General features: G+C 36.2%; 1 protein-coding gene and 2 long non-coding RNA genes across 3 annotated transcripts; all 3 read left to right on the top strand.

The window, feature by feature from the left end:
• Positions 1-576: 576 nt before the first annotated feature.
• Positions 577-8,679, top strand: LOC147503314 (uncharacterized). The gene is made up of 3 exons (XR_015220164.1): positions 577-657; positions 8,179-8,250; positions 8,610-8,679. It is a non-coding gene; the product is annotated as an uncharacterized LOC147503314 (long non-coding RNA).
• Positions 8,680-8,793: 114 nt separating this feature from the next.
• Positions 8,794-12,779, top strand: LOC147503313 (uncharacterized). The gene is made up of 7 exons (XM_086608038.1): positions 8,794-8,904; positions 10,139-10,223; positions 10,409-10,879; positions 11,175-11,256; positions 11,359-11,435; positions 12,413-12,513; positions 12,671-12,779. The coding sequence occupies exons 3-6, from the start codon at positions 10,745-10,747 to the stop codon at positions 12,470-12,472; spliced, it is 354 nt and encodes a 117-aa protein (XP_086464164.1). The 5' UTR covers positions 8,794-8,904; positions 10,139-10,223; positions 10,409-10,744; the 3' UTR covers positions 12,473-12,513; positions 12,671-12,779.
• Positions 12,780-12,869: 90 nt separating this feature from the next.
• Positions 12,870-14,117, top strand: LOC147503312 (uncharacterized). The gene is made up of 2 exons (XR_015221985.1): positions 12,870-13,406; positions 13,490-14,117. It is a non-coding gene; the product is annotated as an uncharacterized LOC147503312 (long non-coding RNA).
• The last annotated feature ends 6,326 nt before the right edge of the window (positions 14,118-20,443 follow it).

Genomic DNA, 20,443 nt, shown 5'->3' with positions numbered 1-20,443 from the left:
ACTTTTCCTCATTTCAAACAATAAGAAGCTCCATATTATCTTTTTTAGATATTTATATCGATCGGGTTGGCTTGGTGCCTAAAACTTGATCCCAGCATTTTAGTTAACCTACATTGAGGCTGCATTGAGACTGAAAAAAAAAACTATTTATGAACTGGGGTTGGATATAGCAACTCCCCTATAACAGGCCGGGTTTCTACAGACCCATGAGCAGGTCCTCCACAGAGGGCGCGGGTGGGTAAAGCAGCATGATAAACAATAGATATGGGTAGGGTTGCTATGAGCACACTTCTCATGTTTTTATTGACGTTAATTTGAGGGAAGTAATGTTTCTCGAGTTGAAATGGATTTCATATGGCTGGAAAATATTCCACACCTAGGAGGAACTGTAGAAGCACAGTTTAACAAAAGAATAATATGTTTGACAATGTGGGCGGCCGTAAACTGAGTTCAGGATCTCGAATTTGTAGGTTTTGGTTTGAGTTTTTCTTGTTCTCCTGTTGCTAAATGAGAATCTTACAATCACATTAGTGTAATTAACTTAATTTTTCCTTTTGGGGCTCTTTGCATTTGCAGGGGGGAAGTTGGAAAAATGTTTGCAAGTGATCCAAATCAGTGATAGACTTACCGAATTCTGATAAGGTGATCAGGAACAAGGTTTGGTTTTAGAATCTCTACACGTTCTTGTTCCTCATATTTGAAAATTTAACGTATGAGTATGGCTATTCTTGAATTTATATTTGTACAGTATGGACGCACCCTAGGTTCTTTTATTCCTTTTAGTAAAAAAACATTTCTCTTAAAACAGTCATTGTCTTCAACTTGTCAAAAACTATATGGCAAAGTTTTTATGAATTTTAACCTTGCGAAAATTATCTGTGAGCAATGCGAACTCTTGGGGAGAAGAGGGGAGGAATTCAAATAAGAAGCGTGTGTGACTGCCCGTCTAACCCCTTCTTCATATCTTTTCTCCCTCCTTTATTTCCTTTTTCTTTTATCAGCAAAACAATACATTTTATTTATAATGATGCAGTGTGAGAGATTCACACCGCCAGAAGTACAAACATACATACATGAGCTAAACCTCAACCAAAGCATCCCATCTAAATATAAGATCTTCCAATTTCAAACCCCTAACATTGGGTAAGAATAAGTGTTTTACGTTTGACCATTAGCTGCTGGAAATCTCTAGACTCATTATTGAAAGTTCGATGATTATGTTCCAACCATAAAGACCATGTAATATAACTACGTAAGCTGCAATATTTGCCAATATGCGACTAGCGGTGGAGGTCAAGCCATCTGGCTTGCAGTTGAACCATCCCATCAGACCTTGGAATGCGTCACCATGACACTTAAGAGACTACATGAAATAATCCCATACTACTTGCCACTTCTCTCTCCTTTATTGCCACTTCCACTTTATCCCACCTCTCCTGATTTCTCCCCAACAAACTACCCATTCTCTTTTGCTTCTACTTCCTCTCTTCTTATGAGTGTAGATCTCACGTCCTCATCTTCAACATATTTGCATTTTCTAGATTCTTTATTTTTTTAATGCAAACATTCCTGAAATACCAAAAATTGTATAATAAAAGCATGGACATAAGTGTTCAATATGTTTTCATGAAGTATCATACTGGTTAGTTCATTTCGCATGATATAATTTTGCTTCCAGATTTTGAACAAAAGACTACTAGTATTCTTTATTTTCTTAATGTGGACATTCATGAAATACTAGAAAATTCATAATACAAGCATGGACATAATTGGTTAATGTCTTTTCATGAAGTATCATACTGGTTAGTGCATTTTGCATGATATAATGTTTCTTCTAGATTTTGAAGAATTATATGTCAGCTACTGTTTTGGCAATAACCTGCTTCAACACAACGAGAGCAAATGATAAAGAATGCACTAAGAAACAGAGGAAATTGATGTTGGGTGAGATAAAATTGAACCAAGATAATGGTTGCCTACGTACCCAAGATCTATTCTCTAGGGATCAAGTTTCAATGTCGTTCACATTATGAGTATAAATAGTTTTTATATGAATGAAGATATTGAGTCCTACGAGGACTGTGTTTGTTTGTATCAAAAGAATTCTTATCTCTTTGAACCTTTATCCTTATATTCTACAATAATGAACATGAACATATTCATAAATAGACCAGTTATTGGGTGTATCTAGGATTAAGCCCTTGGGCTTAATTGATTTGCGCTGGATTCGTGGGCTTAATGAGCCACAAAGTGGGGGTCTATACATCGCCCTCTCTTTGGTGGATGGGCAAAGCCCATGTGGCAAAAAAGTTATTATTGAAAAAAGAATGGAAGAACATCGATTTAAAAGAAAAAAAATAGAAAAAAAATGTTACCAAGTATTGGCGTGTGTAATCTCATTGTCAAACGCGATAGTAGGCGATGACAGGAGACGAAAATTATTGGCGACAAAAGATGAAAATAATTAGTGAAAATTATTGGCGGAAATTATTAGCGGAAATAATTAGCGAAAAATTATTGGCGAAAGATATTAGCGAAAATTATTGACGGAAGTTATTTGCGAAAGGAGGCGGAAATAATTAACGAAAATAATGGGCGGAAATAATTAGAGAAAATTTTTGGTGGAAATAATTGGCAGAAGTTATTGGCGAAAATTATGGGCAGAAATAATTGGCGGAAGTTATTGGCGAAAATTATGGGCAGAAATAATTGGCGAATTTTTTTGGTGGAAGTTATTGGCGATAACCTGCTTCAACACAACGAGAGCAAATGATAAAGAATGCACTAAGAAACAGAGGAAATTGATGTTAGAGGAGATGAAACTGAACCAAGATAATGGCTGCCTACGTACCTAAGATCTATTCTCTAGTGATCAAGTTTCAACGTCGTTCACATTATTAGAACAAATAGTTTTTATATGAATGAAGATATTGAGTCCTATGAGGACTGTGTTTGTTTGTGTAAAAAGAATTCTTATCTCTTTGAACCTCTATCATTTTATTCTACAATAATGAACCTGAACATATTCATAAATAGACCACTTATTGGGTGTAGCTAGGATTATAATTATGTTTTGGCAGTAACCTGCTTCAACACAACGAGAGCAAATGATAAAGAATGCACTAAGAAACAGAGGAAATTGATGTTGGGGGAGATGAAACTGAACCAAGATAATGGCCGCCTACGGACCCAAGATCTACTCTCTAGGGATCAAGTTTCAACGAAGTTCTTTGTTGTGAGAGAGAATGTTTTTTATGAATTGGTAGAGATTGAGTCCTAAGAGGACTGTGTTTGTTTGTCAAAAGAATTGTTATCTCTTTGAACTTTTATCTTTATATTTCTACAATAATGAACTTGGACATATTCTTAAATAGACCAGTTATTAGGTGTAGCTAGGATTAAGCCCTTGGGCTTAATTGATTTGGGCTGGATCCGTGGGCTTAATGAGCCACAAAGTGGGGGTCTATACAAAGTGGGGGCAAAGCCCATGTGGCAAAGAAGTTAATATAGAAAAAAGAATAGAAGAACATCATATCGATTTAAAAGAAAAAAAATAAAATAGAATAAATGTTACCAAGTATTGGCGTGCGTAATCTCATTGTCAAAGGCGACAGTAGGCGATGACAGGAGACGAAAATTATTGGTGACAAAAGACGGAAATAATTAGTGAAAATTATTGGTGGAAATTATTAGCGGAAATCATTAGCGGAAATTATTGGTAGAAGACATTAGCAAAAATTATTGGCGGAAGTTATTTACGAAAGGAGGCAGAAATAATTAACGAAAATTATGGGCAGAAATAATTGGAGAAAATATTTTGCGGAAATAATTGGCAGAAATTATTGGCGGAAATAATTGGCGAAAATTATGGGTACAAATAATTGGCAAAAATTTTTTTGGCGAAAGTTATTGGCGGAAACATGGCAAAAAGTTTTGGTGGAGTTATTGGCAGAAATAATTGGCGGAAATTATGAGCGGAAATAATTGGCAGAAATTATTGACGGAAATAATTTGGGGAAGTTTATGGCGGAAATATTTTGCGAAAATTATAGGCGAAAATAATTGGCAAATTTTTTTGGCGGAAGTTATTAGCAAAAATTATTGGCGGAAATAATTGGGAGAAGTTTATGGCGGAAATAATTGGCAAAAATTATGGGCGGAAAAAATTGACGAAATTTATTGGCGGAAGTTATTGGCGGAAATTATTGGCGGAAATAATTGGTGAAATTTTTTGGCAAAAGTTATTGGCGGAAATAATTGGCAAAAATTATAGGCGGATTTTTTTGGTGAAAATCATTGGCGGAAGTTATTGACGAAAATTATTGGCGGAAGTTTATTGGCAAAAATTATTGAAAATTAGTGGCGAAAGGAGACGGGAATATTGGCGACCAGAGACGAAAATAATTTATGGAAATTATTGGCGAAAAGTATTGGCGAACGTTTATTGGCGAAAGTTATTGGCGGAAATAATTAGCGAAAATAGTTGACCAAAATAATTAGCGAAAATTATTGCAGAAATAATTAGCGAAAATAATTAGCAAAAATAATTAGCAAAAATTATTGGCGAAAGTTATTGGCTAAAGGAGGCAAAAATTATTAGCGAAAATAATTAGCGAAAATTTGTATATGGATATTGTTAAAAGTTGCTCCAAAATGTGTGCCTTTTCCAGAGAGAAAGTAATAGAACGCTGACTGTGTAATAAATAATAGTAGGAAAAACAATACCAACCTTTAATGGAAATGCAACATCACTTCTTGTTTTTTATCTTGTGTTGTTCGCTGCATGTTGATAGGTAATATTTATAGAAAAATATGATGGCAATATAATGGGGGAATACAGACACCCCCAATATAAAATCAGTGTAAGAAAGTGTCTCGCGTTGTCATTGAAAAAACTAAGGCAAAGGGGCCATGGTGGTCTTTAATGACTTTAGCTATTCGATCAGGTGTAACAACACATGCACCAAATGCGAGGCAAGGTCTGGAATTTTCTGCAAGCCGGTGCAAGGTTGTCATTCTTGCACTTTGACCAAACTAAAACACAACGCCGTTGCATTAGTAGTGGAATTCACACGGATATTAAAATTTGAGAGTATTCCAATAACCGTACTGAGCAAGAATAACCATCTTATTGGCTCGGATTTTCTTCAAGCAGGCATGAATGCGACATACTTGGACCGAAGAAGGCATAATATGGATGACCTCTTTGGAATTAATACCAATGAATGACAATATTGTTGAAAAGAGGAGTATAGAAGAATAGAGTAATGCAATAAAGGGCAACCAAACATATGAGAATGGAAATTGAATGTCTTTATTGATCGATAACATGTAAAAATGTAAAAGGACTTCGTAACGGTACGGTAAAAAATGTCGTTTGAGTCTATTTCAACAGCAACCATCGAGATGTACTGGAAATCAGCTATGTGGATGAAACTGATTCAGCATTAATTCAAGGTTGAAAGGTGATAACGCAGTTGAATACTTTGGCATTGTACAATAAGCCTGCAAAATTACAGGTAACTACTTTACCCAATTCCCCTTGAGAAACGACAAAGCTCTTCATGCCCGTGACCATTATTTGTGGAAGTTACATCAAAGGGACTTTATGTTAAGCAAGGTTAAATCCATTTCATCTAGAAGATTTAAACAAACAGGTGCCCCCGGTCGAGCATATGTGGAGGATGACACCTGCCATTATCTCTTACAAGAGTTGGAGATTTTAGGCGGTACACACGTTCGGGTCCGACTGGAGATTGTCTTTTTCTTTGCGTGTAACCAGCCTATCTAAGTCAGTAGCTTGTCTAGGATCGTGGTCTTCCCTCTAGTTGCTTTTGTGACACCTTCCTTCCCTATCGGATCAGACCTGTCTAGGATGGCGATTTTCCTCAGGTCAACGAGGTCGGCCTTCGGCCTTCCCTGTCAAGTCAGTCTCGTTTGGGATTCCTTATATTTTTTTCCGTGACGCCTTCTTTCCCTGTCTGGTCAGACATGTCTGGGATGGCAATTTTTCTCAAATCTACGAGGTCGGCCTTCCCTGTCAGGTCGGTCCGGTCTGGGATTACAGTCTTCCTTATACTTTCTTCCGTGACACCTTCTTTCCCTGTCTAGTCGGACCTGTCTAGGATGGCGATTTTCCTCAAATCTACGAGGTCGGCCTTCCATGTCAGGTCCGTCCGGTCTAGGATGATGGTCTTCTTTATAGTTTTTCTATGATGCAATTTTTTTTTTGTTAGGTCGGACCTATCTGGGATGGCGATTTTCCTCAAATCAGCGAGGTTGGCCTTCCCTGTCAGGTCAAACCTGTTTGGGATGACGTTTTTTCATAACTTATCAAGTACCCTTCCTTGACCATCAAATTTTAAATTCTGGCATCCCTTGACTCTCTATCGTTAAGTTCTTTTGCAATCAACTATTTCAATTATTGTTCTGTCATAGTTAAAGTACTTGCTCAAACAGCTAGACGCCCTCAGTCGTGCCCATGTGGAGAAGGATACCTTCCATTGTCTCTTATTAGAGTTAGAGATCTTTGGCGGTACGCACAATTAGCTCCAACCGGTGATTGTCTTTCTCTATTCCTATAACCAGACTGTCTAGGCCAGTAGTCACCCTTGGTAGGATGGTCGATATAATTATACTGCTTCTCCATGTTTTGTTGCTCTTGTCTGCGATGAGACATGTCTAGGGTAGTAGTTATCCCTGCCAATCCGAATCTCCCCATAAGTTCGGGTAATAGGGCCATTACTCTTAGAGCGTGCATTGTTGATTGTACTTGAGAAGTAGCACGTTACTGAGGACTAGAAGTGGATCTTCAAGACGGTCCCATACACTGGAATGGCCTGCATCCCTGTGTGGTTGCCTTGATGTAGTTGAATTGACAACATCGTCCACCGGCCTTTGTCTCTTTGCGAGCTTCCTTCTCAAGTTCATATTCAAAATATTGACTCATCATAACTCACGCTCAACCGTATTAGGGGTGTATTGGTTGTTACCATCACTTGGCCTGTTCCGTTAGTTGGTGTGAGAGTAATGTCCACGTCCATATCCATGTCAGCTGAAGGATCAACATAGACAGAGGGCGGACCACGTAGAGGATTACCTACTTGTTGGTTTTCTTATTGCAAGACTGTTAGGGGTGGTGGCGGTGGCGGAGGCAGAGGCGGTGGCGGTGGCGGCAGTGCTGCAGTTGGATGTTGAAAATTAATCCTACCACTAGGATCAACTCGATTGTTCAACGGTTCTTGCATTGGCCGAGTTGAATTTTGAGGGTTGCAATTCCTATTGGCAGGAGGAATATGTTGATAGTTCGGTCTGCTTCTTGTGCTTACCATCTTGATTGCTTCACGTGATAATGGATTCTAAAAAAACCCACAGACGGCGCCAGTTATGTTTCGGCAGTAACCTTCTTCAACACAACGAGAGCAAATGATAAAGAATTCACTAAAAAACAGAGGAAATTGATGTTGGGGGAGATGAAATTGAACCAAGATAATGGCCGCCTACGTACCCAAGATCTAATCTCTAGGGATCAAGTTTCAACGTAGTTCCTTGTTTTGAGATAGAATGTTTTTTATGAATTGGTAGAGATTGAGTCCTAAGAGGACTGTATTTGTTTGTCAAAAGAATTGTTATCTCTTTGAACTTTTATCCTTATATTTCTACAATAATGAACCTGGACATATTCTTAAATAGACCAGTTATTAGGTGTAACTAGGATTAAGCCCTTGGGCTTAATTGATTTGGGCTGGATCCGTGGGCTTAATGAGCCACAAAGTGGGGGTCTATACAGCTATCTATATAATAACTCTATTATTCTTGTTTCCACTTTATATAGTTCCTTTTGTTTTACTTGAAAATGTGTTTCCATGCTTTATCTTGGCCAACAATTTAAATAGCTCTTTTATCATTCTATTATGGCTGTAAGATTTAAGTAAATATCACACCGCTAGAATATGTTAGGATAGAAGCTGGTTTGAACTGGTGATGGGATCAACAAAGTGCACAATGAGGTCATTCGTTCTGCATTTAAAGTAAGACCGAGGGGATACGGTTTCTCTTATTTAGTGCATGGGGTCAAGACTATGTTACTTTATGCCCTTGTTCGATTGGGTGCTAAATGACACACTATCCTAATGGAATGATGTTTAAACTGACTGTGAGTTATGTTATTATCTATAGGTAAATAAGCGTGCCTTCTCTGGTGGACAAGATTCCCAAGAGAATCACCGGAAATATGGAGCTAATCTAGAGGTATTACAATCTTCTTCGTTATTTTTGATACATATGATCATCTCATTTCAATGCACGTACAAGTACATGCCTACATGGTATCGTTTATCTTTAATGCATAAGCATCTTTAAAACAAAAGATCACAGAGATTTTATCTATTTGCTTGGTAAAAGATGCATATGCTATAATGGTAAATATGCAAGCAAGACAATTAATTTCATGGAGCCTATTTTTCCACCCTCCTCTAACCACGTACTAAATGCACTTATCCTTGACTTTGGAATAACGAAGGACTTTCGCATTTCTGAACACGTTGGCAATTAGCAGTCGAAGTCTTTTGAAGATTAGCTTATAATTTGATACATCTTAGTGTTTTCAGGTGGACATCCCAGTTAAATATCTCAGTTTTTTCCTAGAAGACGATGCAGGCCTAGAACATATAAAGCAGGTGAGACTACTGCGCTGGTAACTATGTCTGTCTCCTTCTCATGCTGACAAATTTCATTTTCAACATATTTCATTAGGTTGAATAATTAGAATTTAACATCCACAATGGATTCTGTAGGAATATGGAGCCAGCGATGCTAACAGGTCAGGTGAAATCGCGGCTTCTTGAAGTTTTGACTGCCTTGGTGACACGTCATCGTGAGGCAATATCCAAAGTGACAAATGAGGTAAGTAGCCAGGCAATCCCATCCCTCTTCTGGTTCTTTTGCGGATTTTTTTTTTCATGCTTTGATTACTATGTTCTGATTTCAGACCTTCTATCCATATAATCATTCTTATTAAAGTAGGATTGGATTTTTGTGATATCCGTTGGTCGGTCAGTCATTAATGTCGTCCATTGTGATTACTCTTGGAAGGTCTAGTCTTACTTTCTTTATCATTGTGGGGTTACTAGTTAGCTTCCCACTTGGTGAAAGATTTTGTAGCATCCTGGGGAGCCTATTTCGGGTTCACTCGGAGCTTGAGAGTGCACTATCGTAAGGAGGGTAAATTATGGAACATATTACACTTTGCATTATGTGAGTCTTGTGGCTGGACTTATCCAAAAAAAAAAAGTCTTGTGGCTGGAGAGGAATAGAAGGCACTTTAAGCATAAATCCTTAAGTGTGTACTAGATGGTCATCTCTATTAAAGGATAGGTAATCGACTAGGTAATGATTTAGGAGGAGCGGCGCAGCACTCCTTTCGGTAATTTTTCTGTTTATATGGGAACCTCTTTTGGGAATTAGTTATCAAAGACCATTAATACTGAGTAGTTGAGAATTCTCCCAGTGACCCACGTCAGTCCCCTTTTTTTCTCTGAGACTGACACATCAGATTTTATATAAAATAATGAATTCTACGCCCTTTTTTGCCGATTTCAATTGTTTGTAACCCAAAATAGTTAAAAACCTCTTTCTATACTCTTTTTTCAATTCTACAAAACACTCCCAACTCTCCAAAATAAAAATTCATCTCTTCAAACCCTCTCTCTTATTCTTCTCTTCTTCCAAAATTAAAGGAGGTCAAAAAGGATGACAGAGTGATGAAAGCATTTACTTTGATTAATATCAGTGTCACTCACAGGAGATGACATTCTAGGTCATCGACTCATCATCTTATTAGGCTCTTTCCAACGTTGGCTTACAATATTAATTTTGGCACAGTATAATAATGCTTGACTTATCATTTTTTTCCTTTTTGCCCTTTCACTTTCTCCACCCGCTGGCCACTCATATTAATAACTCCAATCTTCCTCATATTTTGAGTTCTCACCTTGATCATTTCAAGTTTTTTAGTGTCCAGGCAGAAAAGGTCTTGAAACTTTACTCTATTTTGTTTGTTTCAAAGTTCATTTTTGTTCAGTTGTGGTACGGTACTGTGGTTTGATCCCTTTTCTCTTTGTTTTTGTTGAATATATAGATATCAACATTGGTGTTGAAAGTAGATCTTAACTGTGCCAAATGTTACAATAAAATGAGGAAAACTCTTTGTCAATTTCACTATGGTGAGTTCTTTTTTATGTCATTTTCATACGTGTTGAATCTTTTTAGTTATTTTTTGTATCTTATTCAGAATCTTTTTTTCTTAAAGTGTTATGTTATTACGTTTCTGGTTGTGTATATAAAAAGTAGAATTAAACAAGAAGTGATACTTAGAATGATATTTCATGGTCTGTTTTTGGAACAAGAGAAATCCATAGCCAAACAATCGATAAGAAGCACGGTACGATTACAATAACTGGTCATTTCGACCCGCAAACATTCTCAAAGAAGCTCAACAGCAATGAAGGCAAAGTAATAAAAGGGATAGAGATCAAACAAAATGCCAAGAAGGAAGAAGAGAAACCAAAGCCAAAGCAAGCCGATGCGAAACCCGACAAACCAAAGCAAGCTGATGCAAAACCCGACAAGCCACAGGAAGTAAAGGCCGCCGAGAAGCCGAAGAAAGCAGAAGAAGCCAAATCAGATCCACCAAAACTAGCATTTTCACTTGCGTTTTTTTGCCTTCTTCGGGTGCGTGCAAATAATGATATTGATGGATGATGTTGGGGGAGCGTGGGCACGTATTGATCATTCACCATGGAATGGTTGCACATTGGCTGATTTCATCATGCCGTTTTTTCTCTTTATTGTGGGTGTTGCAATTGCTCTTGCACTTAAGGTACGTTCTAAATATAGTGATGATATGTTCAAACCTCAAAATATACAAATAAGCTGATAGGAAGTCGTAAACACACTTCACCTCAGCTTCAAATCTGATAAATATAGTGTCAAACTTTAAAATGAAAGGGATGAGTTCGAATTTCATAAAGTATGTCTGGGATTTTTTTTGTGACATGGCCTGGCTAGCATATTTCATAGTAGTGTATTCATGTGTCTACATTACTGCACAAGATTAATTTCTGAAACCGAATGAAGATGATCTCATATTTAGCTGTTCTACTGTTAATTTGAAGAGAATCCAAAAGGTGGGAGATACGGTTAAGAAAATTAACATTAGAACGATAAAGCTTCTCTTATGGGGAATTATTTTGCAAGGTAATCTATGGAAGAAATTTAGAAATAAAAGTTCTGCACGAAATATTTCTTATTGTTAACTTTTCTGGCTTTTTTCTAACACAACTTTCTATATGATTGAAGGTGGCTACTCTCATGCTCCTGACGACCTCTCTTATGGAATTGACATGAAGCAAATCCATTGGTGTGGCATTCTTCAGGTTTGCTAACCCTTTTTTTTGTTCATATTTTAGAAAAACAAAACTGTGAAAGCCCAGGAAACTAAGGGTAAATTTCAACTTGGGCTGTACTAGACCCATAACATGCAATGACACAAGTTTGGGTTGAGTTAGAAATCCTACTCTATCCTACGATTCTAAATGCATGATTTGATCCAGAGACTGGTAACTAGGCTTGGGCCTTTCTACGCCAAATGATCATAGCAAGAGCTATCTAATTTCTTAGCTGATTGCCCGATTCAAATAATTTCTCAAGAATTCGTTATTTTACTTACAAAGAATTGCTTTGGTATACTTCATTATCGCTCTAATAGAGACTTTCACTACAAATGTCAGACCTACAGTACTTAAATCAGGACATTTCTCCATTTTCAGTGCATATCGTTGGCAATGGTGACTGGTGAGCAATATAAGATGCAAAAAGATAAAATATAAGAAGTCTTCATCGTAAGAATGCAAAACTTTAATGGCTTATTATCAATGTTCCAGGCTTGGAGGGTTTATCGCCTTTCTCATTTACATGATCACAACATTCTCATTGTATGTTCCTAATTAGAGTTACGAGTTTGATGAGGATCATCAAATCCGGAAGTATATCGTACGTGTATATTCCTGTCTCTCCTATGTGTTACATAATTTGTTATCATTACCAAAAAAAACATAATTTGTTACCATTGTTGACATTATCGCAATCGAGATGCCATAATACATATTTGTAGGCAAATTTTGTTTCATTGAATAGTTATGGTTTCCTCAAGTAGTTAGATTTAAAAGATACTCCAAGCCTTTGGCAGTTTTGCTATCGTATTTTTATATTCCTTTGTTGCCAATAATATGTTTTGTTTTTTGATGCATTGGATATTAAACGACCATATCTATATTTGCGCTATACATTATGTGATTCTGATGCAGATGGTTCAGTTGTCTTGGTTTGATTTTTTTTTTTCCTGTTTCTGCAGGATGTTAAATGTTCAAAAAGGCAGGACATGGAGTTGCAAAAGCCGGCCTCCTCTGCGTAGAAGTGTTTGGCCTATCCCGGATCGTAGTTATGCCTGCAATGGTATTGAAAATGTGTCAGAATTGTTTTTTTTCCTCTCCCACATCTAAATCTCAGTATGTCAAATTATATATTGGGGAGCAATATCTCCCTGTTACAACATAGTTCTCATTTTTGTTACCTGACTAGATGTCGTTTTCCTTTCTTTCTAATGTATCAGGGCCAAAACCAGTGCAATTCAAAACTGGGTTGTTTCTTTACGAAATTGATCATAAACAAATGCCCTTAAAATTTCGAACTCAACTTGAAGCCCTTCGAGCAATCATGGTTAGAATAAGAATAACAAAACAACATTAGTTCTTCTTCACTATCTCTACCAATATTTTAGAAATCATTTTGGAGGTTTCGCATTTTTACAGTAACCGAAATGGACGACTGAATGTGTATATTAGATTTCCTAGCACACTCTCTCTAGGCGCGTATTTCAGTAATATGAATCCCGAGGGTGTAAATCTTCAAGGAAGAATCTTCCCTGACCTGGATGAAGAGTCTGTTATGTGTTTGAAGCTGGCAAGAATAGTTCTTATTAGACTAATTTCACCAGACGAGTTTGCAAATCGAAGACATCTCAGGAGTTTCTGGTTGCTACCTTCAAAGGGTTCTGATGTCTCTTCTTCCGTGGTCAATGAAGATTTGAAGGATGAAACTTCACTTAAAGGTCTGTGTTGGTCATCGCTAAACTGCTCTGGGTTGGTGACGTACTTGGGGGGAAATAGTGAGAAGACCCACCCAGGAGTTTCATCTTTGCCAAGCCGAATCAAAGAAGAAGAGTATGTCATGATACTAAAAGCATTGTGACTTTGAACAGGATGGGGATTGAAAATTTGGCCAAGATGGGAAGTAGGAAAGAACCATGGATTGTTGTACTTTATGCTCCATGGTGCCAATTTTGCACGGTAAACATCTTTTCTGTTGATTTCATCATAAAATGTTCATTGTAGGTTTGATGTTTTTCTGACTTTATGTTTGGTTTGTGTAGGCAATGGAAGGTTCATTTGTTGAATTTGCAGATAAGCTCAAGGAGTCAGGTGTAAAAGTTGGCAAGTTCAGGGCTGACAGTGAGTAGAAAGTTTATGCTCAACAGGAGCTGCAGCTAGGGAGCTTCCCAACAATACTCTTCTTCCCTAAACATTCCTCCCAAGCCATCAAGTACCCATCAAAGAAGAGAGATGTAGATTCCCTTTTGGCTTTTGTGAATGCCCTTAGATGAGGGCATTTGCTAGCATTGTCATATAATGCTGATTAGCGATACAGCTTGGACAGAAAAATTGCAAAGGAGAAGGGGTGCTGTTATGAATCGGCCAGGCAAGAGGAGAATGTATCTTAGTTCGTTTATACATTTTTTGTTTCGGTAGATGAGTCACAAGTGTTAATAGTGAAGTAGAGAGAGTTCCTCTGAAAATCTTCAACTGTTTTTTTTTTCTTGTAGAGTGCAGAAGTAGAGAGAGTTCCTATGAAAATCATCAATTGTTCTTTTTTTTCTTCTTGTAGAGTGCAAATTGTTAGATCATCGAAGTGGTCTCACAATCTTCCTTTGTTTTGTCTGTTAAATTTTTTAATGAGATAATGTAACAAATACTTTAATTGATTGATTTGATTCTGTTGAATACTCATTTTGTATCCCAATCATTCTAGACACTATTCTAATCATCTATAAATATCTTACTTTCTTTAACTTTTACTAGATATTCGATCTTCATTTTCCGCTCCTTATGTCACCAGTGTCCACTCCAACAAAAAATTAAGGTCACCTGCACATTCAATAATTTAGGTGACCACGTATATATAAGTTATAACTAAGATTTATAATTTTATATATAGCCATTGTACGTTTCCTCTGTATTTTGGGTGATCATACATGGTCCATGTCTCATAGTGTCATACGTTCTTACAATTATGGGTTATAGGAGACCACGGATGCTATTGTTGATCATTAACGGTGAAAATAATTAGTACAAAGTGTTTTTTTTTTATATTAAGCAACAAAAACTTAGTTGGAAATGGTCGGTTTGATCATGTTTGGGTGTCTTAGTGTTGGGCTGTTGCGGCTCAAAAAAGGCTCAAGAATGGAAAACTACTATGATGAGCTCCAATATTGGATTGAAGTTCAAATGCTTAGCATAGCTTCCGATTGATCTTCTCAAGCTCATTTGGTGTAGCATATATGCTAAATATCAAAAGGCTTTTGGTTCAGCCCTACGTGTCCAATGGTAGCATTGCTTCCCGTATTAAAGGTAAAGAGCCATTAGAAATTATGACTCGATCTATTGTATGTAATATTGTTAAGTTTTTCTTATAGGATCCATTAATGTTATTCCTCTTACAGGAGATCTAGACTTGGTAACCTTCAGCAAGTACTTCATCATTGGTTAGAGTCTTCTTATTTTTATTTTATTTTATTTATTTTTATTTATTTATTTTTATTACCACTTCTCTTTTCATGTGTTCTAAGTATCATTGACACCAAATTTATCTCCTTCATTCTACAAAAATTATAAGTGGCCAGTGGATTGTGAAATCTCTTAGTGGGTTGTTTCTCAATAGCCATATCAGTATAGATGCTATAATTATTTCATAGGTGAGTTAGCCCGCGACAAATCAAAGGCAGAAAAAGTTCTCGCAATACAACGACACAAAAAAGATGAGCTTGATTCCACAAACTTTATTTATGCTTGAGTTGATTATTGAACCCAGCTATTTCCTGCCTTGGATATAGGATCAAGCTGAAGGGACAAAGTTAAGAACCATTGTCACAAGTAGTTCGCGGATGGGTTCAGATATTGAAGCCCAATCTTTAGCTGTAACTCAGTTAAAGGAGATGAATACGACAGAAGGTGAAAATGCACCTAAGGTATTACATTTTCCATGTCCTAGCTATTCAAGTACGACGTAAGCAGTCATTCAATAAACATTCTAGATATTTGTTAAGTAACGTTTCATTCTATGTTTTCTGTTTGAGTAGACAAGGAAGACATACACAATATCTAAATAGCGAAAAAGATGGACGGAGGAAGAGCATAAGAAGTTTCTCGAAGCTCTGAAACTATATGGTCGAGCTTGGCGTCAAATAGAAGGTAGCATTTGATATGAGCTGATAATCTCTGGAAGCTTTGTTCCGCGTCCATACCATCTCTCTAAATTGTTTTTCTTGACTTTGCAGAGCACGTGGGTACCAAAACTGCTGTTTAGATTCAAAGTCATGCCAAAAAATTTATCTCTAAGATTTATTGCCCCTTCTTACTGTACATGTTTCTACCATAGATATTTTAAGTAAGTCGATATGATGTTCATGACCCGTGAACATTTTTATAATAGGCAAATATTTATGGGTGGTATATATGAGTTCTCATGCTTAGGTTGATGTTATTGATCCAGGTGATCAGAGAATATGATGTCACACAGTGAACGATATCCATCTATTTCAGGTTAGCCGCCCAAGGTAAGATGTTTAAGATCAACGATATTTATGCAGAGGTCACACAGTTTCATTTCCCCTAAAGGCTATATATAGATCTTCTTAATTTACTTCTGTAGTCGTCTGACCAAAGAAGCTCCCTGATTTATTTTTGTTGAACACTAAAATACCAATGTGTAACAAGAAACTGGCGACCAAATATGACGACAATCAACATGACACTTTAACAGCTACTAATATATGTTTTTTTTTCTTATAACAAAATATCCAATCGCTAATGGAACCCTGTTATGAATAACTTATATACTTTTCTGCAGGTTACTACAAAGTCACCGATGCCTTTGGATGAACAAAGTTGCATATCTGTATCAGAATAGGGAGTGACAACTGTGCATTGAATAAATGTTGTTGCTAAGGGAAGAGAAAAACTATGGAAATGTCGTGCAAGGTACGCTTTGGTTTCTTAGTGGCTTACTTTTGGTCCCTCTTCAAAAACTGATAAAAACTTAAATATATATATATATATATATTTTTAATTTAATTTTTTTGTAGCTGGATTGAATTTTGTAAGTACATGTGTTGATTGATTCAAATGATGAGTTTTCCTATGAAACTAATGCCATTGTTGCACTAAAAGTTTGTTTTAGCATTGTTGATGTATAATTAGGATTTCCGAAAGCAGTAAAAAACGAAGAATAAAACTAATTGTACCTAAATGCTAGACCTTCCTAGGTGTTGCAAGCTGCTAATGTTTACTGTCGTTTTTTGTTACTATTAAGATTTGAGGCTAGGGTCAATAGATCCTATGCTATTATTTGATTAATGTTTTTAGTGAACTTAGTTTGTCTACACATTGGGCTATTGTGCATTTCTCTTTCTATGTAAATCTTGAGTGGAGATTATTAATGATTTCATTAAAATGTATAATTGGTACAAGTTTAATTTATAGCATCAATCTCTTCCATGCATGCTAAATTCAAGGTATCCCAAGTCTTTTTGATGCGTCTATCTCACCAGCTCTACGTCCTTATATGCGCAATACATGCATCTGACTTTTTAACTGAATATATACCATGACTTGACATGCAATGATTCTTTAGGTTGTCTGCATCACTCGCTATGTATAGTTATTTTTTTCATTTTTTATATATTTTAAAATTTCTGTTATGTTAAGTCGATCCATATTACTGAATAAATTAGTTTGTTGTTTGGATTTAATTAGTGTTAGTGTGATAATTTAGTTTGTTCTTTGAATTTGATTGGTGTTAGTAGGATGATGGCCGAGTTAAAGGAACCGGTGTATTATGGTGATATTACAATCACTTTCATTACGGGAATTGTACTTGATTAATTTTTTTGTGTCTTATAGGATTTGAATGAAGCAATTGTGAAAGGGGTGGTTAAAACTTGGCCTTTTTTACATAACATGAGAAAATTCTTACTGGAATGAATGAAGTAATTACCTGTCGAATTTAAAGTTGTCGATGCTATGGTCTTCACAGTTCACACATGAAAGAGAAAACACAGATAATTAATTTCCAGGTACGAACATTACATGTCTCAATAACTCACTAAGTTTTCTTTTGACATAATCTACTACATCAAGTTCATTGGCTTTTATTTCATGATGATGGGGTGTGTATGCTTGCCAACTTTTTTGAATGAAGATTTTATATATCGACATCTTTCGGTATATACAAATAGGGGGAAAAATTGGTATAGCCAAATAAATTCTAATGAATTAAAGAGGACAAAGAGAATACCTTGAAGCTAGACTTGCTTACATTTTTGTGTGAATAAATATGTTGATGGTGAAATACTTAAAAGGTGTGTTAACTGAGGGTCTGAAGTTTGAAATCATATTTTACATGTTTGTGAAGCACACTTTCCAAAATTATTGGCTGAGGTTGGAAGTTATTTTGGGACTAAGTAAGTGTCTTTGTACTGTTAAGGCAATTTTCAACATTGCAGCTAAGATTCATGGTGCCATACCATATTTGAGCAGGGTAGACCTTTTAGGGTGGTGGAAAAGGCATAAAAGTATTATTGAGAGGAGTGTATACAGTGCCCCTAAACCCAGTGTGGGCTATATACATCCTATAAGTTGGTACAAGGTATCTATATCCACTTTTAGCATTATAGAGATTTGAGGTGGAACTACAAGGTTATACTTGGTATTTTGGTTTATTTGATTTATTGGAAAACGAATGTCATCCGAGTTATACCATCATGTTACTTAGAATGACATGTTTGACTTTGCTCAATGGTATTAGTCAATCTGAAAGCTGTAATTTATTCAGTGTTTTTGTTATGTATGCTCTCTTAGTACATTAAGGGTGAAAGTAGAATGGACTAGAAAATTAAATTAGGTGTTCTCCTTGGCCTAACGCTCTAACATAGTAACATTGTAATCCGTGTGATTCTTAGCCTCTTAGGTATTTTACGTACCATCTTTTCTAGGTGTCTGTTTATGATTGGCTGTCGTATCTTATATGTACACTACTGTAATGAGCACTTACCCCGGTGTAGGTATGGTATATAATCTGGAAACAATGTCACAGTTTAATCGGAACCACCCATTCAAAATGACTAATGAATATGCTTGAGTATCTCTTGGTCTCACTTTTGTTTAGGTGTAGGCTCAATAACAAAATGAGCATAAAGTTTACTTTCATTCAACTGTTTCCCTTTCCTTTCTAGGTTTCTGAAACCAAGTTGCAATACCATTCAATGTGGCAGTTGAGAATAAGGATCAGGGACAAACTACTTTCCAGCAAATGGTGAGTCGACTTTTTCCTTTCCATAGTAATTAAGTTTTTTCTTCCAGTTAATTTTTTGGAAAAAATTCATTTTGGAGAGATGGATATAGGATCTGTCTAAGGGATTAAATGAAAAAACATAACATAGATGATTGCTAATTTAGTTGATTAGTACTTACTCAGCTACTAATTAATACATCTGATCTAGCCGTCTTCAGTGACAAGAAATACAAGTTACTATAACCTTAGAAGTAAGCAGCTGCAAGATAATGAGGTGACTCCACTTAACATACCAATGTTTTCTACTTTTGAGCTTGAGCCAATGACTTGAGTCATAGACTCATATGGCTGAAAAAGTATGCTTAGACATAGACACTTGCGCGCGCCTTTGCTTTTCAGGTGTTACAAACGATGTTTACTCATTTTCTTCAGGTGAGTCTTTTTTTCTTTACTGATTTTTCTATGTTTATTCTGAAGGATGGATGATTAATATATTGATATGTGGTGTAGATTCATGCTTGATATTTAATGTTTTATTTTGAACTGATGGTTTTATTGGGTTCATGGATAGATTGATAAGTTTATGAGTATTGTATTTTTACTCTCATAGAACTATACTAATTATCTTTGGACTTGAATGATTGTATGGGGTTTGTACCATTAAGTCCAATTTTTTTGGGGTTTGTACTATTAAGTCCATTTAGTGTACGTAAATGATTGTATGGCTCAAGAGGTAACGTGATTGACTGGAAGCAGTAGTGACTGCTTTGTTTGATTATTAAGGAAAGTAACATGTATCAGGTACCCCATGATAGTTGAAGACTTGAAGCTCTGATAACCTACTTGCACTAATATAATAACAACTATAGGAAGAACTTATTCCAATCACTATGAAATTTTTTGAAGTCTTTGCACTCTTGGAAGTCATAGTGTCTTCCAAGAATAATGATTATACAATTATAGGTACCAACAAGAATTTTTTCTGTTTGTCGAAATAGTTATCAAGGTAATAGACTAGCATGCTGGTTATATAAAGAGCAGATTGGACAACACTCTATGTGTAGGTTTCCAGGGATTAATTCAACTTTGAATTTTCTGTAAACATGGAAATTTATAACTTTCTTAAGAGTTCTATTGGATTGGTTCTATTTGATCAACCCAAACGGGATGAAGTGCGGATGGGACAAATGCTTTTGGACTTGGCTTCCACAAATGAAGATGTTAAGTGCTTCGTGGAAAATAGTGGTATATCTTATATGTACGTAGTGATTCCTTCCCATTTGCTATGTATTTTTTATGCCATTCAAAATATTGCTTATGCTTCAAGTTTGGGTAGAGAAACCTAAATGTTTACTTAATCATAATTGCGCAGCATGGTCTTTGTCGAACCATAAGGTTACAAGTTAAACCCAGACAAACTTTAGATTTTATAACAAGAACAAAAAGGGAAATAAATGGCCCATAAATAAAAGCAACTTATAGTAGTTGTATGATTATCTGTTGATCTTATTTTGAAAGCCTTTTTCTTGATGTTAAAGTCCTGCATTTTCTGAAGATTCAAATGAAAGAGTTGTTCAATTGGGAACTGAAAGAATCGCAACAAGCATTCCTCGGAAACGACGGCTGTGCTATATATCTCAAGGGCTGAAAGCAGTCCAACTTAAAAAAAGCCACTCAGGAAATACTGTAAGAACTTTATACTCAGTTACCATCAATTGATGTTGTCGCAGAATAAAACAAATGGAGCTGAAGCGGCACC

Source organism: Coptis chinensis, chromosome 4 (genome assembly GCF_015680905.1).
Source record: "Coptis chinensis isolate HL-2020 chromosome 4, ASM1568090v1, whole genome shotgun sequence".
In the NCBI taxonomy this organism is placed as follows: domain Eukaryota; kingdom Viridiplantae; phylum Streptophyta; class Magnoliopsida; order Ranunculales; family Ranunculaceae; genus Coptis; species Coptis chinensis.
Note: the sequence above shows the minus strand (reverse complement) of the source record. Positions and strands in the feature narration are given on the sequence as shown.

Coding starts and splice junctions, on each gene's coding strand:
- LOC147503313 (XM_086608038.1), top strand. CDS start 10,745: ATGATATTGATGGATGATGTTGGGGGAGCGTGGGCACGTATTGATCAT. Junction 10,880..11,174: donor CAATTGCTCTTGCACTTAAG/GTACGTTCTAAA, acceptor GTTAATTTGAAG/AGAATCCAAAAGGTGGGAGA. Junction 11,436..12,412: donor ATTGGTGTGGCATTCTTCAG/GTTTGCTAACCC, acceptor CTGTTTCTGCAG/GATGTTAAATGTTCAAAAAG.